General features: G+C 36.2%; 1 protein-coding gene across 4 annotated transcripts in view; it reads right to left on the bottom strand.

Moving 5' to 3' along the window:
- The window catches only part of npnta (nephronectin a), a 106,437-nt gene extending 81,992 nt beyond the window's left edge, over positions 1-24,445 (bottom strand). For all 4 annotated transcript variants that reach the window (XM_009294216.4, XM_005160098.5, XM_009294219.4 and 1 more), the window contains exon 1: positions 24,178-24,445. In XM_009294216.4, the coding sequence (XP_009292491.1) occupies positions 24,178-24,245 (68 nt within the window). In that variant the 5' untranslated portion in view covers positions 24,246-24,445. The remainder of the gene's footprint in view (positions 1-24,177) is intronic.
- Between the last annotated feature and the right edge of the window lie 2,693 nt (positions 24,446-27,138).

The raw sequence follows: 27,138 nt of genomic DNA, 5'->3' as shown, positions 1-27,138 counted from the left end.
TTCACTTACTTTATTGATAATTAAAATATTATGACTATTAAGAGATTTTTATTCAACCCCCTGCTGATCTTTCTTTGTTGCACAAGTATGGGCTATAATTTAGTGTGCTGTAATGATTTACTCAACACAATTCCAACTTCCTATAGTGCATAATGTTGCTGTTTGAGTATGACAACACTGGCAAAATCACAAACCACAAAGTTAATCTGTGTCTTCAGCTGTGTAATTCACAGCTTACATAAAACAACTTTACATTTTTAATACAATTTTCCATGAAAAGAATAACAACAAAATCAGTAAATTGAGTACAGTCAGTAAATTCATTATTGATTAACACTCTCTATATATATTTGAATTAAAATGTTTGAACATTTTGTGGTTACATTTTAAGTGTACACTACAGTTACTGTAAAACACAGATTTAGAGCTTAAGGAACATCACTATTAGCTTTGAAATTTGTTTTACAGTTTACTATATTGATGTATGGAAAAAAAAAAAGTTTTTAAATGGGAATCTTCTGTGATTATATATAAAAGCCTTGGTCCCACTTTATATTAAGTGGCCTTAACTAATATGTACTTACACAGGAATTACAATCTGTTTGTTACAATCTACTTATTGTGTAAATACATGTATTTACTGTGTACTTATGCTTGATTAAATAGATGTATGTAATTACATCTGTAACTAACTTTTGTAATTACATTTGTAAACACACTGTTGACCATCCCTTACACCTTAAACCACCCTTAAACCTACCCATGCCACCAAACCTGTCCATAACCCAACCTCTATCCCCACTCAAAAGCACCACAAGTGTTCTCAAATACATGATAAACACAGTAAGTACATTGTATTTATTTTTTTGATGTAAGTACACAGTAGTTAAGGACACTTAATATAAAGTGGGACCAAAGCCTTTACTAAAAAGGCTGTAAAGGCTGTAAAAATCATACTGTAAAAAGTGATTTGCTACTAGAAAAGCTGAACCCATTGTAAGCTGGAACCACTATTCAACTTTTTTCTTTATAATCATGGCGACGCAGTGGCACAGAAGGTAGTGCTGTCGCCTCACAGCAAGAAGGTCGCTGGTTCAAACCTGGTTCAAGCTGGGTCAGTTGACGTTTCTGTGTGCGTTCGCGTCGGTTTCCCCCACAGTCCAAAGACATACGGTACAGGTGAATTGGGTAGGCTAAATTGTCCGTGTGAGTGTGAATGAGTGTGTATGGTTGTTTCCTAGAGATGGGTTGCGGCTGGAAGGGCATTCGCTGCGTAAAAACATGCTGGATAAGTTGGTGGTTCATTCCGCTGTGGCGACCCCAGATTAATAAAGGGACTAAATCATGAATCATGCACAGTGTTTATTTATAATTTTAGGGCAGCAGGCATGCTTACCTTTTTAAGTGGTCAACTAATCACGTTAAAAGCAGTAGGTTTACTCACATCTTTAGATAAAGTCAACTAATTGCTTTAAAATCAAGGGGTTTACTGGCCTTTTAAGAAAAATCAACTAATTGCTTTAAAAGCAACAGATTTACTCACATTTTAAAGTCAGGTAAACTTAATCACTTTTAATTTAATAGGATTATTTACAATTTTAAGTAAAGGCAACTAATTGCTTTGAAAGCAGCAGGTTTACTCACATTATAAGCCAACGAATCGCTTTAAAAAAATGAGTTTACAGAAATTTTTAAGTACAGTCAACTAATTGTTTTTAAAACCAACGGGTTTATTCAAATAGTTAAGTAAAGTCAACTAATCGCTTTAAAAAATCGACAAGTTTACTCACATTTTAAAGTCAACTAATTGCTTTACTTAAAAATGTGAGTAAATCCATTGACTTTAAAGACAACAAATCACTTTAGGAGCAATAGATTTACTCACATTTTTAAATATATATCATCTAATCGCCTTAAAAGAAATTAGTTCACTTAAATTTTAAAGTCAACTAATCGCTTCAAAAGCAACAGATTTACTCAAATTTTTAAGTCAACTAAATCACTTTAAAAACAATGAGTTCACAGAGATTTTTAAGTACAGTAAACTAATCACTTTTAAAGCAATGGTACTCTTTACAGTACTCTCATTTTTAAATAAAGTCTACTAATCGCTTTTAAAGAAATAGGTTTACTCACATTTTCAAATAAAGTCAACTAATCGCTTTAAAAAAAATCGACAAGTTTACTCTCATTTTTAAGTAAACTAATTTCTTTACATAAAAATGTGAGAAAATCCATTAATTTAAAGACAACAAATCACTTTAGAAGCAATAGATTTACTTACATTTTAAATAAATGTCAACTAATCGTCTTAAAATAAATTGGTTCCCTCAGATTTTTAAGTTAAGTCAACTAATCGCTTTAAAAGCAAATTTAGTAATGTCAGCTAAATCACTTTGAAAGCAATCAGTTTACTTACAATTTCAAGTAAAGGCAACTAATTGCTTTAAAAGCAGCAGGTTTACTCACATATTCAAGTAAAGTCAACTAATCGATTTAAAAGCAACAGGTTTACACACATTTTTAATTAACGTCAACTAAATCTATTTAAAAGCAACGGGTTTACTTGCAATTTCAAGAAAAGTTAGCTAATTGCTGTTTACAATGTGCTAAGTGAAATTATTAAATAATTACAAACCTAAACTTTTCTTATGCTTAATTTGCTATTGATATAAATATGATTACTTGCATTTGGGCATATATTTTTTTATATGCACAGCTCTAAAAGTTGCTCGTTGTCTACATCTATAAGGCAGAAGGTGACTGGGAATTTTGGACACATGCTGCACCGTCTCCTTCAGTTAGTCTGAACGCTGTACGGCAGTGAAAATGCTAATGTGGCCACTAGCGCAGCCAGTCACTCCAGTCAGAAACAGTGATGGTGCCACTAAATGAGAGTGACAGGCTGAAGGCTAAAATGTTTGTGTTTGTGTTTGTGTGTGTGTTTGTGTGTGTGTGTGTGTGTGTGTGTGTGTGTGTGTGTGTGTGTGTGTGTGTGTGTGTGTGTGTGTGTGTGTGTGTGTGTGTGTGTGTGTGTGTGTGTGTGTGTGTGTGCAGCTCGGTGAGAGAGAGGAGACTTCAGAACGCCTCTAAAGACACAGACCGCATGCTAAGAGGATTGAATCCCAGCTCCTGTCAGTCACACTGCTATATCTCACCTCAAACATACATTTAATCACTCTCACACAACATCGACTATCAGCTAAGTGTGAACTCTTGAAATGTGACTGTTTATGCTTTTATTGCAATAAGCTATTTAAACGTTATACTGCATTAGTTATTACGATTTAAAGTAATGTTTTCTGAAAAATTTTTGGAACAGTCAACTTTATCAAATGAAATGAGTGTAGTTAACTCAAAATTTACTGAAAGATACTCATTTGAAAAGAGTTTTGAACTTAGTGTTGAAGATAGAGTTTATTAGATCCCTCATTACTTCAACTGAAATTAAGTAAATTTACAGTACTAATATAAATTAGTTTAAATCAAATGTTTTGTAGCAGCTGGTTTCCTCAAACGGTTTGAGTTGCCTTAACTTATTGGGTTTTACTGTACTCAGTTGGTTTGAGTTCTCTTCATTTATTGGGTTTTACTCTGCTCAGATTGCTTTGATTACTCAAATGGAGTAAGTTCACAGTACTCATTAGGATTAGTTTTTGAACTTAAATGGTTTGTTGCAATTGGTTTGCTCACTTTTTGGGTTTTACAGTGTACAGTTTGGTATATTTAACTTCAGCTCACGGCTCTCAAGGATATTTGTTTTTGGCTATTTATATGAAAAAGGTTGGCTACTAATCTGTTAGAAGGGCGCCAAAACAAAACATTTTGCTTAAGGTAGCAAACTGAATGTTAATTATTGCTAAATTTTAGCTGTAGGGTATAGCTATAGGGTAGTACAAAAAGTTGCTAAATCTAGCACATATCAGAATTTAAATGAGCGCTGATTAAAAGTAAGAAAACTAATATAAATGTACAAGTGGTGGTTGTCGATTTATATGATCACCATTCATGGCGTTTACAAAAGGAACCAGACATGCTCGTCTTTAGTTATTTTACTCTTTTCTCTCCACAACAACACAGAGCTCTTTGCTCTTTTCTTTATCCAGTGAAAATATGAAGCTAAAGCCTTTAGAAAACAACACAGACTGAAGCTCTTTGAGAGGAAGGCTAATTGGTCTGTTTTATCCACAGCATTTAATGTTTTTAAACATGGTGTTTTTATAATGATGGCCATTTTAATCATCATTAAAATGCGGAAAAAGAAATCATGCATAATATCAGTTGCGAACACATTCGTGAGGAATACTGTGGTTGGGTGTTGATGATGAGGGTATAAAAGAAAATGTGTTAAAAAGGTGGTAAAGATTACTAATGAAGCAAGTTATTTTTGCGCAACTAGTGACCCAAGAGTTTACAAAGAATAGCCTGAAAAAGAGGAAAATATCCAGTGAGCAGCAGAAGGTCTGCAGAAGAGCATCTCTGAACGTACAACGCGTCCAACCTTGAAGCAGATGGGCTACAGGAACAGAAGACCACACCGGGTGCCACACTTGTCAGCTAAAAACAGGAAACTGAGGCTAAAATTTGCACAGGTGCACTAAAAATTGAACAATAGAAATTTGAAAAATGTTGCCTGTTCTGATTAGTCTCGATTTCTGGATTGTAGGGTCAGAATTTGGGGTCAACAACATGAAAGCATGGATCCATCCATACTTGATTACCTGATAGTTACTTCTAGCTGGATAATGCACCATGTTATAAAGCCTGAATCATCTTAGACTGGTTTCTTGAACATGACAATGAGTTCACTGTACTCAAATGGGATCTCAATCCAATAGAGCACTTTTGGGATGAGGTGGAACAGGAGATTCACATCATGGATGTGCAGCCGACAAATCTGCAGCAACTGCGTGATGCTATCATGTCAATATGGAGCAAAATCTCTGAGGAATATTTTCAGTACCTTGTTGAATCTATGACTTGGAGGATTAAGGCAGTTTTCTGGCAAAAGAGGATCCAAACTGGTACTAGTAAGGTGTACCTAATAAAGTGGTTGGTAAGTGATCAACATCAGCAGAGAACAACTAATATTGAGAATTACGAGAGAATCTGTGAGAGTCTGACAGAGAAGGATCATATACTAACATTCATTAAGCTTCTCCAAATAGGCGAAACAGCAAATGTGCTCCAACTGGCTGTGATTTTGTCTTTTCACTAAATATTTGACTTTCAGGGAGGACAGGAATATTGCTTGATGGAAAGCTTTTCAGGACTTTGCATTAGAATAATAAGACAACAGAAAAAGATTCCCATGACCTCAACTGCTGAACACTGAAATAATAAAATAAATAAAATAAAATACAAACAAAACTAAATTAAATTAAATTAAACAGAACTAAACAAAATTAAATTAAATTAAATAATCTTTTTATTACTGGACCATTTTAAGACACAGTATTACAATTGTAAGGCAACAAAGAATGATTCATATAACCAGCAGTGCTGAAGAAAGTAAAAGTTGTAGCTGCAAGGGACAAAAAAAATTCAAGACAAATCTCCTTGTGCAGCCAGCTCTCGCCCCACCAGAGACAGCGATTGCGTGCCAGTCAGCAATCTGCAAACTCTGGGCCCGATCCAAAGATATGCCAAACTGAAAAAGCGGCGCCACTTTCACTGAGGTAACAAGACTGTCACAACTAATCCCTCATCTACCTCAGAAACTCTCTTCACACACCTCACAACTATTAACAATTAGCCAACAATTTGATATTGGTCTAGTCAAAATGATTAAACCTCCTGTGATATTTTTTATTTATAAGAAAGTTTCACAGTGTTTGCCATAATGTTTTTTTCTTCTGGAGAAAGTCTTATTTGTTTTATTTCGGCTAGAATAAAAGCAGTTTTACATTTTTTTGTAACAATTTTTGGTCAATATTATTAGCCCCCTGACCCTTTTTTATTTTCAATTGTGTACATGAGCCACTGTTGACAGAGCTGCAAAACAGGGGGGGGATTAAACAAGATGATTTTTAAAAAGCTGGGGCCTCATGTACAAAGACTTATGTTAAATTAATACTAAAACATTGCGTACGCACAAAGCTGTAAATGTGCGTACACAGTAAAAAATTCAGATGTATGAAACACAGCGTACACAAAATCCCACGCATATTCTCTTTGTACATTCGATTTAACGTAAAACGAAGCACATGTGCACGAGCGCAAAACCCTTATCTGCCTCCTCCCCCTATTAAATATGGTAATTGACTCTACTTCGCCAAAACCAAACTAAAAGGCAATGGCAAAGGCAAGCAAAAAGAGAAACTTTAAACAGAATGTGAATTGGAGGTGCTCCTTTCGGAGGTAGGCCAGAGAAAAACTGTGTTGTTTGCAAGTTTGTCCTCCGAAATTAGTAACAAAAGAAAAAAAATAGAGTGGGAGAGTTTAGCTGACGTGGTTAACGCAGTTGAGTCTGAACATTGCACTGTGAGTGAATAAAATAGAAATGGTCTGATGTAAGGTGCAAAATTTTGTAGTGTCTATTTAGGCTAAGTGCAAATAGCCTAAATAGTTGAGTGATTCCCACCCATCACCGTTTGATTGACAGAGGCAACATAACTAAAGAGAGCGGCAAGCAGTAGCATGAGTGGCGTAGCTCGTAAAGCGCATGGCAACATGTTTTGACACTATCATTCATGAACCCATTTCGAATCCAGCGTCCGATAAACTCATTATTCTTCTTTCCCCCACTACATATCAGATTTGACCTACTCTTCATCACAAGGAAGACAAGTATGAATCATTAATGAGTGTGTGTGATATGTTAAGCGCATTTGAGCATCATATTTTATTTACACATTTATTATTTATCACGTATACAAATTCATCTTCAGATGGCGTCTTTATAGCAATGTGCGTGCAGTCGATCGCTCCGATTACATTAGGAAAACTGGCGATCGCTGCAAATTGCGCTTTAATGTTTGGCTGGTCAACTGCATGGTATGGAAACCTTATATAACTGCGACATGCGGATGATGAAGTCCCATACAGCTGCCATTGCACGACTCAAAAAAACGTTGTAGTGTGCAATTTAACATAATTGCCTCTAGGAGTCACCAATAGAAATAAAACAAACACACACAAGAAATGCGCGTACACCAGGCATGAAGTTGGCGTGGACCAATGCACATTCTCACGTTCATTTCAACGTTTGTAAATCCAAACGTGAGCGTGAAATCTGGCGTACACAAAGTTTTTGTGCGTACGCAGCGTTGATACACGAGGACCCTGGAGATTTCTGTACAGAAAGGGGATTTGATCTTGGATTAGTTTTGTGGTTCAATATCGCTGGTCAGAGTTTACCAAGCTTGAATTTTCCAATGCGCCGAACTGCAAAACTTGTCGCATGAGGTTGTGTATTCCGGTCTGCCACATTCACTTACGTATGAATGGAAGTCTATGGGGTGAAAAGGGCAGAGTGAAGACTTAAGAAATTAGTTATTAGAAATTAGTTATGAAAACTATTATGTTTTGAAAATGAGTTAAGCAACATGTGGGAATTTTTTTTTAAAGTTATATATATTTCACAGGAGATCTAATCAGTTTGACTTGTGTTATTTAGAGGTATTGATGAAGGTCATCCTCCTGATGCAGCATCTTTTAATAATACAGCATCTAACGTTGGTAAAATTGGTTTTACTACTAAGAGTAATAATAAAGCTACTGTATTTGCATTCTTTCTTCCACAAAGAAATCATTACTGTACCTTATATCCAATCTTATCGCATCTCTTTATTCAGGGGCAAATTGATTTGCTGAAGAAAGGCTTGGATGTTACCTCAGAAATAACATGTTAGAGATAAAATCCAAGAAACAAGCTCCTCCACAGAATTTTGATCCAGCAAAACATTCTTTCATTCATTCGTTTTCCTTCAGCTTAGTCCCTTTATTTATCAGGGGTCGCCACAGCGCAATGAACCACCAACTTATCCAGCATATCTTTTACACAGCCTTTGTGAACCCATTAAAGGTGCAGTGGTTGATCTGCCACAATGCTAACTTGGTTAGCATGATATCTTTGAAACACAGTCCTTCCCCTGCCGTCCAAAATCACGCCTCCTGATAGGCGTACACATGTACCTTAAAGATGACAGCAGACAACCCTCTCTCACGTGTTGTCCTAAAGCGACTCTGCTTAGTGTTTGGCTGGCAGCGTGCAGGAATTACACTTATTACTAAGCCGTACTTGCATGCTATTTCAGAGCAAATATTAAGAGTAGCATGGTAAACAGTATAGGGAGCGCATCACAGGCTGTCATTGTTCAAAAATGAACCAATGTGAGGCGAGTATAAAATTTAAATTTACCTCAGTAAAGCAGGTTAGACAGAATAGCGCTGTTTACTGATGTTTTCCTGTTAAACTAAATGAAAATCGACATTATAGACGCTGTAAAGGGTCCCTTATGAAACTGAAAATAGTCACTTCAATCAGTTGCCGGAAGATTTCAGTGGCTGAACAACACTTCTGTTTGTAACAACACCATCTACATCAGCTTTGCATGACTAAATAGTTTTAAAACAGAACATTACCTAACAGAAATGCTTCAGCCATGGTGCTGTGCTTCATCCAGCGTGCAAAGTAACTCCAATATTGATTCAGGATTTTATTCTGCTTGTTTTTACCTCTGTCTCTCTCTTGTGTGCAAATGAAAGTGCAGCGTGTGTATGCCCAAATGGCGGCTCTGTGTGAACATGTGTGCAGATGTGCAAATCTACATTTGCTGACAGACAGTTTGAGCTACTTATCAGAATTATGGAAAATGTCAGCCTGACAATATTTAATTGGATGAGCATTTTTAGTCTTATTCCTCACCCAAAATATAAAATACATATAAATACATTTAGATCAATTACTTTATTGATTGCTATCAGAATGTGAAGAGACTTTCAACCAGCACAACAAAAAATGCTTCTGAAGACAATCACCTACTGCACCTTTAAAGAGCTTTCTTAATGTCTATGCAGGACTGCTTGTGGTTTCCTTTCGATCCTACTTCACTCTCATTGGAAAACTTCTTCAAAATATTTGGTTTATTATTTAGATTTGTCATTTGTTTTCGCTGTTTTAAATGTATTTTTACATTCGATTAATTTCAATGCACATTGACTACACATTACCATGTGAGGTGACACTGTAATTGTTATCTGATATTATATATGTAAACAATAATAATTTAAAAAATGTGAACTTTATAATGTATTTATTTATTTATTTGCCACATAAATAAATAAATAAATAAATAAATAAATAAATAAATAAATAAATGACTGACACCAGTCAAGCGGCGTCCACCTCAGACTCTCTCTCTGTCTCTGTCTCTGTCTCTCTCTGTCTCTCTCTCTCTCTCTCTCTCTCTCTCTCTCTCTCTCTCTCTCTCTCTCTCTCTCTATATATATATATATATATATATATATATATATATATATATATATATATATATATATATATATATATATATATATATATATATATATATATATATATATATATATTCTCCCTTAAACATAATCATTTTAATAACTAATGTATATTCATTTATTTTATTTTCGGCTTAGTCCCTTTATTAATGCGGGGTCGCCACAGCCGAATGAACCGCCAACTTATCCAGCCCGTTTTTACTCAGCAGATGCCCTTCCAGCCACAACCCAAAACTAATTTATATTATATAACATTATTTATATGACAGTAAATAATATTTTACTAGCTATTTTGTAGCTTAATTTGCATCCATTGGACAACAGAGGATCGATTTGTGGTAAAAATAATTATATACCTGTATATATATTGTGACAATACAGAAACTTTCTGTACTACCCCTCTTCACTGCTATATATATATATATATATATATATATATACACACACACACACACACACACACACACACACACACACAGTTGAAACCAGAATTTTACATGCACTGTATAAGAAAGCACATAACCATTTAAAAAAAAAAGGTCAGATTTTAATGACTAAACTTTTAGGATTAGGATTAAAGTTGCTTCTGTTATGCTTAATAGCAGAATAATGAGAGAAAGATTTTTCTGAGAAATTTTTATAACATTTCTTGAAAGTCAAGTTTCATCATGTTGTGGGGCTGTTTTGCTGGAGGAGGGACTGGTCCACTTAACAGCATAGATGGCAACATGAAGAAAGAACATTATGTAGAAATACTGAAGCAACATCTCAAGACATCAGCCAGGAAATTAAAACTTGGCCACAAATGGGTCTTCCAAACAGACCATGACCCTAAGCATACTGCCAAATTACTTAAAATGTGCAATAGAGTGAATGTTTTGGAGTGGCCATCACAAAGCCCTGATCTCAATCCTATAGAAAATTTGTGGGCAGAGTTGAAAAAGCTTAGAGTTGAAAAAAAATCTGACTTAGTTATGCCAATTCTGTCAGGAAGAATAGGCTAAAATTCCTTCAAAGTATTATGAGAAGCTTGTGGAAGGATACCCTAAACATTTGACCAAAGTTATTCAGTTTAAAAGCAAAGCTAAAAAAAATACCAAGGAAATGTATGTAAACTGTGGACTGTCTAGAAATAAAAATACCAAAAAACTATCTCATTATTCTGGCATTTAGCAAATGTAAATCATTTAGGTAATGCAATTGGACCTAAAATAGTAAACGTTTGGTATGATATATATATATATATATATATATATATATATATATATATATATATATATATATATATATATATATATATATAGAGAGAGAGAGAGAGAGAGAGAGAGAGAGAGAGAGAGAGAGAGAGAGAGAGAGAGATTTATTTTATTTTTCTAAGGGGCTCGCAATATTAACCTTAACAATTATTTCCCAAAAAACATTTCTTCAGAAGAACAAACATAATAGGAACATTTCACGTTGTGAACATTTCCTTCCTGTTAAACATCAATTTATGAAATATATGAAAAATAATACAAATTTCACAGGAGGGCTAATCATTACGTGTATTTTTGGATATGCTATAAAAATAAAAAAAGATGCAACTATTACACCATATCAGTTTCCAGCTCAATAGCAGATTACAAATATCCACATAATGTGATTCTCCAAGGAAGCAACCGGGTCACGAAAATTAGTCCGCGACGCCTTTATTATCTATGCACACTGGTACATTTGAGTCATGAAAAATTCATGCGTTTCTATTTGTCTGCAGCGTCTGACACTAGTCATAGAGAGTCTGCGCATGTATATGAATGATGACATGCGGCGGAGCTCGGGTGCAAGTGAAGGGGCTTTAATTACAGCCCTTCACATTCCTCCACCACCTCCACAGACTGCCAGACTATTAGACACGCTCCTCTGAAGCACGCGGCGCAGCGTTGAGCTGTCTTCATTCTGAATATGTGACACACCGGTCAAGCGCCGTCCATCTCAGACGCAGCAGGCGCAGGTCTGAAATAACCCGGCCTGAGGGTTTATACGTCCCCCACAGTTTCCGAGACGTTTACTAGCATTTAAAGAACATGCCGTTCAATGTAAGGCTGCAGGATATTGGAAAAATCTGGTGATATGATATGATGCGATATGAATATAGCTTCACCAGATCAACCGAACAGCTCTATTTGGAAAGATTACATTCGTTTAGAAATATTGGGATGATCAAATCTTTTCTATGCAGTTCATTTGCATACATTATAATACATTTAAAGCATATATAAACACAACAGAGGAAAGATAAAAGTTAAACAAACATCGCTTTACGCTTTCTAGTAGTAGTCTAACAGTATTTGGGTGCAAAAATGAAACAATTAAACGTAAAATAGCATGGTTATCATTGTATTTAAATGATTTTAAAAGAATAATATTTAATCATTTTTGATCTCTTGATCTTTAATAAATAATCTAATCCTGCGACGTGACTATAGCAGATACACACATTGTGATATTAATGCTCAAACGATATATTGTGCAGCCGTAGTACAATAGACATGCGTTTTTCCGAATGTCAGAGCAGACATTCAAACAGCAGTCAGAGAACTTTACACTTACACGGGTATAAACTGTAGGGATTGGACAAGCTAGATGAATGCTCTGCCATGATGCTCTTTGCTTGATGTTGACTAAATTATACGACTTGGAGATGAACGACATGGCAGCCTTTGGCAATTCACACAGATTGCAGATTTCCATTGCAATGCTCTACCTTTCCATGGTTTTTCAATACAAAGGGAAATTGATAGATGTATGTGACCATTGCATTCATCCCTGTAGAAAAATCCAGTTTAAACCAGCCTAGGATGGTTGGCTGGTTTTAGCTGGTCGATCAGCCTGGTTTTAGAGGGGGTTTGGCCACTTCCAGGCTGGTTTCCAGTCATTTGGGAAATGACCAGCTAAAACCAGCTTGACCAGCCTACACTGTAAAAAATGGCAACGGTAAAAAACTGTAAAAATGCTACAGTACAAATCCGTAACCTGGTTAACGGTTTGTTTCCTTAATATATACGGCGAATAACCGTAAATTGACTTTCCCAGAATTCCCTGCGTGGCACATAACTTTTTTTGCATTTGTTTGACATTAATGTGGATCTTTTTTGTCGTTTCCCCATCAGTAATGTACATTAGAGATTTATGTTACATCTAATGTTGATAAACAATGTTTATTTTATGACTTTAATTTTATGCGTGTTACCATACTGGTGTTTAGTAGCTGTGTGAATGACACTGAACACCTTCTATATGCTGATACTCTTTTCTGATTGTGATGAGCATTGGCTCATTATGTAACTTCCTCATCACCACCTGCATGTAAGTGTGCTAACGTGTGTAACAAAAGATGTGTAGATGTTGATCATTCAAAATACAGACATATTACCTCTTTAAATTAATAAAATACGGTACTTTACCGTAAAAATGAAAAATTACTTTAACGGTTTGCACCGTGTTTTTAACGGTAAAGTACTGGCAACCACAGCTGCCGTTTTTTTACCGGTAATTTTACGGTCTTATTTTTAACAGTGTAGCCAGGCTGGAAACCCAGCCAAAACCAGCTATGTCCAGCTTAAACCAGGATGGTCCAGCTGGTTTTAGCTGGTCACTTTCCAGCCTGACCAGATAAGACCAGGCTGAAAAAAAAACAGATAATGGCAGGCTGGAAATGGCATCGTCATATTTGTTTATTTTTGAGCTATGCATGGACATAAATAAAGGTTTTGTGTATAAATAAATAAAGGTTTTGTTATATACACACCCTATATGGCTCTTTACAAAATGCATTTGATAAAAAAAGAATCTGAAATGGCTCTTTGCTGAAAAAAGGTTCCTGACCCCTGTTATGGTTTATACTTATTATAATATTATGATATTATACTTATGCCAGCGCACACATGCGGTCCGGCACAGCCTTCGCATACTTGCACACCTCGCAAAAAATGTAACTACACGTCACACTGACACGTAGCATGTAGTTTTGTGATTGCTAGGCTTGGTAGGTTGGGCAGCTCGGAAATATCGAAATAATCATAGATAGTTGATAGTGTGTGTTTCTATCAATTATTTTAAAATCAAGTAATGCACCCTTCATTCAAAATCTCTTATTTGTATTAAGCATATTTACTGTACAAAACTTTTAAATGAATAAAATAATCGCTCATTAATCATATTCAAGTTAAAATGTTCAATTAATCGAGATTTTGATTTTAGGCTAAATCGCCCAGCCCTAGCCCATGGCTACATCATTCGCGCTCTCTGGAAATGTAGACAGGGGTACGTATCCACAATGAGCCTGTGCCGGTTAAATATGAAGCTTGGCCTATGGTAAACAATCAGCTTTTATGACCCATCATGCATGACATCTGCAACCACTGACATCTAGAATAGGAAATGCAGATTTTAACAAGACTGTTATGATGATGTTTTAAGTTTTTGGTATTTATATATTTTTTGAAAGTATGTGCATTTTAATTTTTCTTTTTCTAAAAGTCTTGCTATCACTATTGTCGAGTTTTCTTTTATTATTTCAGCAAATAAGATCGCAAAAAAAAAAAAAAGATTTGCTGTTCTCTCCTATTCACTGCGCTCTAACTGTGACGACTTCCGCTGAGACACCCAGAAATGTGAAAAGCATCTATGAACTAATACTACGTTACAGGTTTACAACATTCTTCAAAATATCTTCTTTTGTGTTCAACAGAAAAACTCAAATTATTTTGGAACAAGTCAAGGGGTGAGCCAGTGATGTTTCGATTATTGGATCCTTTTAATAAAAACGACTTGCCTCTGAAAACAGTCAGTTCCTGCTTCCAAAGTCCATGTCAAATGAATTCTGCCGAAAGTGATACTGTGTAGCCCGGCATTAGCGACCATTTTCATTCAAATGCTCAATCATCGGACTCAGTAGCTGACTCCATCACATTGTACAGCCAGAAAAAAGAGGCCAGGGACAGGGGTCAAATTCAGCTGCCGGAGACTATTCAGTTGATGACATCAATTGAAAAAGCCCAAAGAAAACCAACCGGACATGCAGACCCAATTCAAAACTGGCATTTGGAGTTTGTACGATTCAAGAGAAGGAGAAACAAAGCAATGTTGACAAAATACAGTGCTCAACATAAATGAGTTCTATTCTGAAAATGAATATTTTGTCCCATTTCTTAGTGAATGTAGTTTTAGGAAACCCAAATAATAACTTGACTTCTAGTTGATCATTTGGTATCAGAAGTGGCTTATATGAAAGGCAAAGGCCTCTAGATAACGCTTATTTTACCAAAATAAAATTTTACATGTCTTGATTTTTAATTATTTACTTAGGACAGTAAGGTCTGACTCTAATAGCTTATTAATAAAATCATCTGGAATGGCAAAGAAAGCGTTCCTGCAGGACTCCCAGAGTTCATCAAGATTCTTTGGATTCATCTTCAATGCCTCCTCCTACATCTTACCCCAGCCATGCTCAATAATGTTCATAACTGGTGATTGGGCAGGCCAATCCTGGAGCACCTTGACCTTCTTTGCTTTGATGTGGAGGCTAAAGCCTGGTTTATACTTCTGCGTCAAGTGACCGGCATAACCCACAGCGCATGCAACGCGCGTAGCTGTGCATTTATACTTCTGCACGCTGTCTCTGCCGGTCTGCATTAACACTTCCGAAACGCTAGTTGGCAGTGAGGTGTAAATGTTCCTCTGTGTCGAGTTTCTTCGCTGTTGTTTTGTTTTCCTGAACACTTCTGGGATGTACAAGTGGCTCAAACTCGCTCATTTTGAGGCAGGAACCGGCAGACGTGCAACAACTTTAACCATGAGGTAAACACAAAACAAAACTTTCCATCAGAAGCTCCTTCACGGGACTCCGCACTTGTAAACAATCGCTCCATCAGGCTCGCACTATTCACGCGGCTTTCGGTCCCGCTCAGACTCGTCAGCGATACCAAGCCGACCAATCACAGAGCTTGCGCTACGCGTCGTTGCGACATGTAGTTACATTTTTTGAGAGGTGCACGTCAGCGACGCCGACGGCCACGGTGAAGGGCTATGCGTCAGTGCCGTAGCATACGCCGGCGTTTGACGCAGAAGCATAAATCAGCCTTAAGGTATGAGAAGGAGCGCTATCCTGCTGAAGAGTTTGCCCTCTTCTGTGGTTTGTAATATAATGGGTAGCACAAATGTCTTGAAACCTCAGGATGCAGATGTTGCAGATCTCTCATCCGCCCCCATACTGCATCAAACCCCAAACCATGACTTTTCCTTCAACCAAACTTGACTGATTTCTCTGAGAATCTTGGAGTTCCAATAGGTCCTCTGCAGTATTTGTGATGACTGAGGTGCAGTTCAACCGATTCCAAAACCTCGTAATGGGAAAACTTTAATGAGTCTGTGCATAATTGATTACTCTTGTTATCACATCAGCAAGTTCAGCTCTCACGTTGAGGAGGAAGGTGCGGTGCGAGCCATTAGACAGGAAGTTTAACGGGCCCGCAGATAATGAATGGCTCCCTCACGGTGCGCTCATGCACTATATTCTCTCTATGAATTCAGATCGGGGCAGCGGAGCAGGTTTATAAGCAGGGCAAATTGGCAAATAATGGCCCTGGTGACAAGCGAACTCCATCACGGCGGAAATTAATAACATACGCCAGCAGGTTAATGTACACGTTCATTACAGAGCGGGCAACTCCTGAAATGCCATGCCCTGAGGAAAATGCATCAATATTGCGTGTCCGGGACTTACACAAACATTAAGCTGATGATGCATTGGAGGACGCGTGGAAAGCGATGAATAGGAGAAACTGGAATAAACGAAGGTCAGTCGGAAAAACAATGACAAACAAACGTGTATTAGTTGTTCATTAAGTCTCAGAGTCAGTTATTAATGTCCGCCTGAAAGCTGTGTTCATGATACTGTAGTTGGCTCTGGGCAACAGGGAATGATGAATAAGGCAAATATTAAGAGCCAGGCTTGGATTTTAACATACTAAAAAAAAAAAAAAAAAAAAAAAAAAAAATAGAGTCTGCCAAAGTGAATGAATTTCTAGTCCATTTGGAAGGACAGCTCTTTTGCTCATCTCGCCGAAGGGACAAAACGCTTCCCAGCAGAGCGGAAGATAAAAGACGCAATAAAGATCACTGCAGGAGTTGTATCCACAAGTCCACACTTGGGTGGCCGGTGCCTCAGAGGAACAGCCCGTGGGAAACACGTGACTGGCACTGAGTATGTGTTCTCTGTGATGACGTAATTAGGCGTGCAAGTAAGTAGATGCCGGATCTGATCAAGACACCTTTATTTAGAATGTATAACAAATGTTTTAGTAAAGAGAAACTAGATACGACTATGAAATGGTATTATAACCTATATACCTGTGTGGAGTTTGCATGTTCTCCCTGCACTGGCGTGGGTTTCCCCCACAGTCCAAAAACATGTGGTACAGGTGAATCAGGTAGGCTAAAATTGTCCGTATGTGTATGTGGGAATAAGTGTGTGTGGATGTTTCCCAGAAATGGGTTGCAGCTGGAAGGACATCCACTGCATAAAGCATATGCTGGATAAGTTGGCCGTTCGTTCCGCTGTGGCGAGTCCAGATTAATAAAGGAACTAAGCTGAAAAGAAAATGAATGAAATAAAAAAAAAACAATACATATACATTAACAATTGGCTTCGGAGAGATTTCTCCTGCCTTGGTGGAGTTCTCTTATTAAAAGCTGAAGGGTTGTTTTATAATATTTATCCTTATTTTTCTTTTATTTGTTCATGACAAAACATGTTAAAAAAATAATATAATTTATAGTTTAATTTTTTGGGGGAAACACATGTTAGCATCTCAAGATTCTCTATGGTAAGAAAGCTGATGGTGGTTTTGACATGATTTATTTATTTATTTATTTATTTATTTATTTATTTATTACATTGATTACACTTTCAGTAAAGTTAATTTACACTTTCAATTAAATTGAAATAAAAATTAATTCAGTTAATTCCCCAGATTCAATTTGGTACTTTATCCCACAATATTTTCCCGGAGATGGGTTGCGGCTGGAAGGGCATGCGCTGCGTAAAAACTTGCTGGATAAGTTGGCGGTTCATTCCGCTGTGGCGACCCCGGATTAATAAAGGGACTAAGCCGACAAGAAAATGAATGAATGAATGAATGAATTCCGCAATATATTTATAAAAAGATTGCAGGTCTCAAATTTTTGTTAACTTGTAGATTTTCTCCAGCCAAACTCCCTATAAAACTCTCTAAATTTCATGAACAGGTTCTCTTGGCTAGGAAGTTATGTCTGTTCACAGAGATGGGAAGTAATGAAATACAAATAATTTGTTACTGTACTTAAGTAGATTTTTCTGGTATCAGTACTTTACCCCACTACTTATTTTTCTGACAACTTTTTAATTTTACTTCTTACATTTTTACACAAATATCTGTGCTTTCTACTCCTTACCGTCGTCACTTTTGTTTCTATGTGTTTGGTGGCAGCTGTTGTTTTTGATCTAACAGCCGAAAAACGACATGCTGAACGCTGTGAGTTAGGCCGCCTTTTTAAGCAATGCTGTTAGGCTATATTGCAAAGTTTGATGCTGCTCAGCTGCTTTCATAAATTTGGCAACAAACATTTTGCTTTATATTAATGTATCAAAAGGATGTGAGGACTAGTTACCTACCGATCCTCAATCGCTATCCTTCAGCTTAGACGCTGATTTATCAGAGGTCGCCACAGCAGAATGAACCGCCAATTATTCCAGCATATGCTTTAAACAGCGGATACCCTTCCAGCTGCAACCCAGTACTGGGAAATACCCATATACACTCACATTTACACACACACACACACACACACACACACACACACACACACACACACACACTTATACACTACTGCCTATTTAGTTACCTATTATTCACCTATATTGCATGCCTTTGGACTGTGGTTGAAACGGATATTTTTTACTTTTGTACATTTATGAGGCGGTATTTCTTTACTTTTACTTAAGTACAAAAGTGTAGTCAGTACTTCAACTTTTACCAGAGTTGTTTTAAACATGAGTATCTGTACTTCTACTTAAGGATGTGTGTACTTTTGCCGTCTCTGTAGAAGCTTTGGAACAACAAAAGACATTTACATCATAGTTGACAAATGACAAGTCATCACTCCTATATAGTATATGACTGTAACGGTGAATGAGTAGTGATGAATTCTTTACTTAAGAGACATAATTAGGCATCGCATAGTTAATAAGTCACTTTGAAATGTGAATTAAAACCAATTCCCATACCGTGATGCGTTTGGTAAATGAAAGTCAATTGTTCCTATACATCACTGCAGCAGCAAATAGAAAGTGATTTGTTCTCAAGAGCTACATAATTAGGTAATGTTTGCTGAAATGACATCATTAATCAGGGCAACATTAATAAAGGACAGCGAAATCAACTTCCACATTGTGATGTGTGTCTGGCGAATAAAAAGACACTTTACTGGTAACAATGAAGGGAAATTCAAGTGTTTTCAGCAAAGCAATTAAGTGACGCAGACTTACAGTAGCCTACATGAAGCAATTAAGACTATGTACACTCACGGGCCACTTTATTAGGTACACCTTACTAGTACGGGGTTGGACCCCCTTTTTAATTTCAGAACTGCCTTAATCCTTCGTGGCATAGATTCAACAAGATACTGGAAATACTCCTTTAGAGATTTTGGTCCATATTGACATGATAGCATCACGCAGTTGCTGCAGATTTGTCGGCTGCACATCCATTATGTGAATCTCCCGTTCCACCACATCCCAAAGGCTCTATTGGATTGAGATCTGGGGAATGTGGAGGTCATTTGAGTACAGTGAACTCATTGTCATGTTCAAGAAACCAGTCTGAGATTATTCTCGCTTTATGACATGGCGCATTCTCTTACTGGAAGTAGCCATCAGAAGATGGGTACACTGTGGTCTTAAAGGGATGGACATGGTCAGCAACAATACTCAAGTAGGCTGTGGCGTCGACAAGATGCTAAATTGGTAATAATAGGCCCAAAGTGTACCAAGAAAATATCCCCCACACCATTAAACCACCAGCAGCAGCCTAAACCACTGATACAAGGCAGGATGGATGCATCCTTTCATGTAGTTGACACCAAATTCTGATCCTACCATCCAAATGTTGCAGCAGAAATTGACACTCATCAACATTTTTCAATCTTTTATTGTTCAATTTTGGTGCGCCTGTGAGAATTAAAGCCTCCGTTTCCTGTTCTTAGCTGACAAGAGTGGCACCCGGTGTGGTCTTCTGCTGCTGTAGCCCATCCGCCTCAAGGCTGGACATGTTTTGGGTTCGGAGATGCTCTTTTGCAGACCTTGGTTATAACAAGTGGTTATTGAGTTACTGTAGCCTTTCCACCAGCTCGAACCAGGGTGGCCATTCTCCACTGACCTCTGGCATCAACAAGGCATTTATTTGCTCACAGGATATTTTCTCTTTTTTGGACCATTCTCTGTAAACCCTAGAGATGGTTGTGCGTGAAAATCCCAGTAGATCAGCAGTTTCTGAAATACCCGTCTGGCACCAACAACCAACCTTTCAAAGTCACTTAAATCACCTTTCTTCCTCATTTTGATGCTCAGTTTGAACTGCAGCAGATCGTCTAAATGCATTCCATGTGATTGGCTGATCAGAAATTTGCGTTAACGAGCAGTTGGAAAGATGTACCTAATAAAGTGGCCGGCGAGTGTTCACTTACACAATTAGGCCTTTCGACATTAATGAATCATGATGAAATGCAATATAAAACTTGGCTTATTTCCATAATGTGTGATAGTTCTAGTGCATGACTGTAATGAAAACAGAAAGCAGTCTGTTTTCAACAATGACGCAATTAGACAACGCATATACAGTACTTAGTACATGACGTAATTAGGATACACACAGTTTAATGCAATGATTAAGCCTCTCAAAGTTAATAAATCATGTTGAAAAGTAACGGCTCAGTTCCTATAACAGTGATTGGGAAACCATGAGTTCTCAACAATAACATAATTAGGTGATGCATTTATAATAAACGATGCAATTAGTCGATGCGCGGTTAAAGCACATTAGCATTGCAAAGTTAATAAATGACGAACTGAAATGTCATTTTGACTTGTCAGTTAACTTTTCATGTATTTGTAAAATAAAAACGGTCCTAACACACGTACCAGGGCTGTGCGATTTGGGGAAAATATCTAATTGCGATTTTTATGTATTTGATTTATGATTTAATTAATGCTTCAGCTTGATAATAATAATAATAATAATAATACCTTTTATTTATGGACACCTTACAGTATGTCACAGGCACATTATAAAAATAAGACAGAAGAGTAATAAAACATAGTATTAATCCATAAAATCATTAAAAGCAATCCTGAACAGAAGGATTAATAATTAAAGATTAATAATCTGTAAGTCGTGGCAACAATACTGTGACAGCCCTTAAAATTTTCCTTGACGCAGGTTGTTGTAGGGAGGTCTAAGCGACAAATAGGGGTCATGACGAGATTTAATCGTTTCTTCTCGTGTCATGGCATAGTTCATGACAGCCGATACCATGTCTGCGAAGCCTCATGACACATCACAGAAAGTCTGGCATGTGTAATTTTCTGATGCATGGCGGATTGGTTTTGCAGCACTTCACCTCAGATGTTATTTGTTATTTTTGTTTATATATACATATAAAATGTATATCTAATCGCAACGTTTCAAATTGCGTTTTTGATTTTGATTAGTTGCACAGCACTAACACGTACCTATGCGACTCCACAATGTAATTACTGTAGGCAGTGCATACTTAGATAGATTTAAGCATCGCTAAATCAATAAATAGTCATTAATCAGTAGTATTGTGAATTAAAAATACATTTTCATAATGTTTTGTTTGCATTTGAAAAATGAAAAGCAATTAATATAAATTACTGTAAGAAATATACGCAGGCATCACGGTGGCGGAGTGGGTAGCACTGTTGCCTCACAGCAAGAAGGCCGCTGGTTTGAGCCCCAGCTGAATCAGTTGGCATTTCTGTGTGGAGTTTGCATGTTCTCTCTGTGTTGGCGGTTTTCTCTGGGTGCTCCGGTTTCCCCCACAGTCCAAAAACATGCGCTATAGGAGAATTGAATATGCTAATAGTGTGTGAAAGAGTGTGTATGGGTGTTTCCCTGTGCTGGCTTGTGGCTAGAAGGGCATCCGCTGTGTAAAACATATGCTGGATAAGTTGGTGGTTCATTTCGCTGTGGCGACCATAGATTATTAAAGGAACTACAGTAAGCCGAAAATAAAATAACTGAATAATTAATTAATATGCAAATGATGTAATTAAGCATGGCAGAGTTAGAAACTGATATTTAAATGATTTATTAAATCATCAATAGTTTTCATAATCCAGGGGTGTGCATACAGTAATGAAGCTAAACACAGTACATTTTGATATGCTGTTGACTTAAAGAGATACACCAGGAGAGTTTAGTGTTATATACAGCATGTAAATATAATTTATTAAAACATGAAATATTTAATAAGCAAACCACATTAAACAATGCATGCTTCAATGACATAATTAAGAACTGCATAATAAATAAATGACATGATTCAGCAATGCATGCACAATGAGGACGAGCCATAATAAATGAATGCTTGGCACTTAAAGGGACAGTTCACCCACTAAAAATGAAAATTAATCTCCCTCTATTAATATTATTATTATTATTATTATTATTATTATTATTATGTTTCTTTATTTAACCAGATAAAAACCCATTTAGATCAAGATCTCATTTACAACGGTGACCTGGCCAAGAGGTCCACAACAAATGACTTATGAAAAAAATAAAAAAATAATAATATCAATAATAAATAGAAAAATAATGAGTTTTAATATGAGAATTAATAGAAAAACTATAAGTTTCTATCTTCTGTTGAACCCAAAAAAAGATGTCTTGAAAAATGCAGGTACCCACTGACTTCCATAGATAAACACTACTATGGAAGTCTAATCAATTAGCATTCTTCAAAGTATCTCCTTTTGCATTTAACACACAAAAAAGTAACTCAAATAGGTTTAGAACAAGCGAAGGGTGTGTAAATGATGACAGAATTGTAATTTTGGGTGAACTTTCCGTTTAAAACCTACTTTAAAAGAAGTTTCATCAAATAACAGCTAGGATACCCCTCTAATAATCCCCTCAGATTCCTAACTTTTGGATTTCCCTCTTATTGATTCCACCGGCAAAGGGATTGATGAACTATACCGGGTGTGAGGGATTAGTGAGACCCACATGTATCTTAGTGAGGCCTGACAGAAGCCTTGCCCTGAAGGTATACTGAGCTACTTCTACTAAAGCGCATAGTTAATTTCAAGCATGGACATTTGATCCCCTTTAATCTCAATGAAGCTTTAAGCAGATTTGAATCTCTGGCACGTTTCTGTTCACCACATATTTCACGTTACATGTCAGGGCACGAAAGCACCGGGGAACGCGTGTGCTGACTGTCCAAGAGCAAGAGAGAGAGAAAATAAACGAGTCTTAAACATTTCTTTTCCATTTATACGGGGTATTTACAATATACAGATGAGTTAGGGAATGAATGGCTTATTTTGCTGTGAAGATGAATGCAAGTTCAGAAGTTCACCATGCTGATTGACAACAGTAACAACAAACTTTGGAGCCAGTGCTAAATTTAACTGATCACACTGCCAACTAATCTTGAGGCATCTGTGAGGTTTATGCTTTCAGCATCACACTATAATAAGACATTAAGAAATAATAAGACTATTTTTTTTTAGAAATACACAGTTATTATTAATAAAAAAGTGCACTTTTTACTGATACTCCTTATGTTTAACATGCAACATAAAATATTACAAAAATGATAATACACGTTCACTTTTCAAGTACAAATCCGTTTTTTTTAATCAAATGAAGAATCAAATGGTGTTTGTTGCCTCGTCAGGGATTTATATATAATAATTCAACTCCGTTATAATAATTTTGTAGCTATACCATACAACAACACATTCAAACCCAGATGCTTTAACACATATCAGCATTAAATTCGCGTTCAAATAAACACCTGCTTAGTGTTTTGACCTTGAACGCAAATCTAGCACTGGCTAAATGAAGTCAAATCTCTGTTTACTGCACTTGTTCGCACATCTACAGCTGTTTATTGACATAATACTGTACATTGAGCTTGTGATGATACAACTAATTAACACTTAAAAACATTCTTTGTTTGACAGAATGTTTCCAATTAGCACCAGTTCACTTTAAAGTCACTTTTTTTGTCAGGGAAAAACCAGAATAGCTGAATTAGCAAGTGGTAACACTTTATTTTATATGAAGGTATAATTCCCGCTTTTAATGAAGCAATAACTATGCATAAGCTTTATAAACTACTAACTGGCTGCTTATTGATAGTTATTAAGGTCGTAGTTAGGGTTAAACACTGTATTGGGGATGTAGAATAGCCTAAGATCATGCAGAATATGTTACGTTTTAAGTAAACGGACAATACCTTAATAGCTATTAGGTAGGTAAAAGGAGCACAACCTTAATAGCGAGAACTGCTCCTTATAGTAAAGTGTTACCAAACAAACTACAGCGAAATAATGTGTCTCCATAAACAAGAATAGGCTAAGTGCCGTCTCACCTGCCATCGAAGTCCGCGTCCACTGCGATCCAGCAGGTCCACATCAACATGAACTTTATGATCCACATCTCCGCGCGCGTGCACTGCGCGTATTATCCAGACGTCGCGGCTGGTGTCCGGTCTGTGAATGGGAATGATGATGAGATTTAAATCCGTCAGTGGTCAGACTCGAAGCGGGTCGAGGAGAAAACACTGAACGCGGTTCATGTGCGAAAGACCGGCAGCGTGTCAGTGTGCGCTCCGCTCCTCCGGTGGAGAGCCGTGGACTAAAGCGCAGAGACGGAAAGCTCAACACACACACACTCTCTCTCTCTCTCTCTCTCTCGTGCTCTCTCTCCCTCTCTGGAGACTTTCTCTCTGTGCCCAATAAGGACAGACGGGAGCGCGTTTTCTACATGCCCCATTACCCCAGTATATTACTTATAGATTGAAAAAACATCTTACGTCAACAATTTGAAGGTTTATTTACAAAAAAATACTATAGCCATCTAAAGGGTTTTCATTAAAATTAATAAGAAAATACTATAATTAGCATCTAAATAATATTTTTACCTGAAAAAAAAAACATTTTGTGGAAAAAAATGCATTCAAACAAACCAATATCTCAAACCAATATGACCATGTAGTTACTTTATTAGATTATATTTAAGTAAAAAAAAAAAAAAAGGTTATGGAAAAAACGTAGAAAACGAATATATAAACATGCCAGAGAAGCATTTTAATTTTTTGTAAGGAAGTTTTCTTAAGCAACAACAAAGACTATATATATATATATATATATATATATATATATATATATATATATATATATATATATATATATATATATATATATATATATATATATATATACCATATACCATACATATACATACAAACATGCATATATATATATATATATATACACACACAGTTGAAGTCAGAATTATTAGCCCCTTTTTATTTTCCCCCCAATTTTCTGTTTAACAGAGAGATTTTTTTCAACAAATTTCTAAACATAATAGTTTTAATAGCTCATTTCTAATAACTGATTTATTTAACACATTTAAACTGATTTATTCAAGACACTTCTATACAGCTTAAAGTGGCATTTAAAGGCTTAACTAGGTTAACTACTGTAGACAGGTTAGGATAATTAAGCAAGTTATTGTATAACGTTGGTTTGTTCTGTAGAAGTTTGAAATAAATATAGTTCAAAGGGGCTAATAATTTTGACCTTAAAATGGGTTTTAAAAAATAAAAACTGCTTTTATTCTAGGAAAAATAAAACAAATCAGATTTTCTTCAGAAGAAAAATTATTATCAGACATAGTGTGAAAATTTCTTTGCTCTGTTAAACACTATTTGGGAAATATTTAAAAATGAAAACAAAATGCAAAGGGGCGCTAGTATATCTGACTTCAACTGTATATGTAAGCAGTATCACACATGGAGCAGTGCGATATGGCTGTATATCGTCACTAGTGGGAGGCGTGCATTGTGCTTAGAGCCCCACCAGCAGGGGCGGATTTAACCAATAAGCAAGGCAAGTGGATGCTTATAGGGCCCAAGGAAATCTATATTATATATCTAGAATATATAACATTGTCTTCTATCATATTTTGTATGGTGAGAGTCAAAAAATACAAATGTAATGTAAATAATATTATTTAATATAAATAAATATATATATAATATTATTATTTTAATTTATTGGTATGTAATAATATCATAAAAAATTATTATTATTACATCTGCACAGATTTGTCCACCACCCCCAATCATAGAGCAGTCCAGCAGTCAAATTTATAATATTTAAATTTTATTTAAATTAAGCAAATTTTTTTTAGAAAACTTATCGTTTAAAAAGTAAAAAAGTAAGATGCATTAAGATAGAACATAGAAAAGATGTTTGATGTGATATTAAAAAAAAAAACATCTAATTAAATAAAAGTATAAAGGGTGCATTTTAGGACTGCTGGGCCCCAAAATGTCCTAAAACACAATAAAAATGACCCAGTTTTAATGGGTGGCAATTTTTTAAAATTATTATAATTATTATTTTGTAAACTTTAAGACATCTGTGATAGCCTACATTATTCTGTTTTCTTTGTTTCAACAGAGATATAAAATAATATTAAGACATGTCTGTGAGATTGTGCTTTGTTTTGTCAGGACAATAACATTTATAATTAATCCCCTTAATTACATTGATTCGTTTTGCAGCTCTAGTGGATTCTAGTTTACTTAACTAAACTGTAAATGGAAGAAAAAAAAAGTAGAAAGGGTGCATTTTAGGACTGTTGGGCCCCATGACTGGAATTGCTTAGGACCCCCAAATCACCAAATTCACATCAGCCCACAAGTGATGATATACAGCAATATTGCACTGCTTAAAGTGCAATATTGCATTTATACAACAGTTAGACAGCATGATCGTGTATATAAAATAGAGAATCAAACACAGAGAGTCTAAAAATGATTTTATATGAGGAACTACTTTCGCCAGCCATTCATTCACAACTACAGCTGACGTCTGAGTAGTTGCTAATTTCACGAACGTCACTTTAGAGCAAGTATTCGAATGATTTTCTAGGGTAATGTCTAAAGTGATGACAAAACAGCAAATTTTGCTCACATGTTAAGATTATAAGGCTGAACGGACCGCAATGAGATGCCATCAGTCTACAAAGATTTCCCAGTATTTCTCTGTTGCAATCGGGATTTCACAATAATTAACCCTGAAATAGCCAAAGCAAAGCAAACACTACAGATTACTAAGGTATAAATACAGCACTACGACATACAAAAGAGACAGATTGACTTACCTGTTTTACAATGACTTGCTCAGCTGTAGTTTGAAATAAACGCTGAGGTTTTCTCCTCTAAAGACTTTTTATGCAGTCTGTCGCCATCTTGTGGTGGAACGTCAACCGTCTTTGCTCTGCTCAGTATGACAGTCTGATGGATGCCAACTCACTG

This window comes from Danio rerio, chromosome 1 (genome assembly GCF_049306965.1).
Source record: "Danio rerio strain Tuebingen ecotype United States chromosome 1, GRCz12tu, whole genome shotgun sequence".
In the NCBI taxonomy this organism is placed as follows: Eukaryota; Metazoa; Chordata; class Actinopteri; order Cypriniformes; family Danionidae; genus Danio; species Danio rerio.
This window is presented reverse-complemented; position numbering and strand designations above follow the sequence as displayed.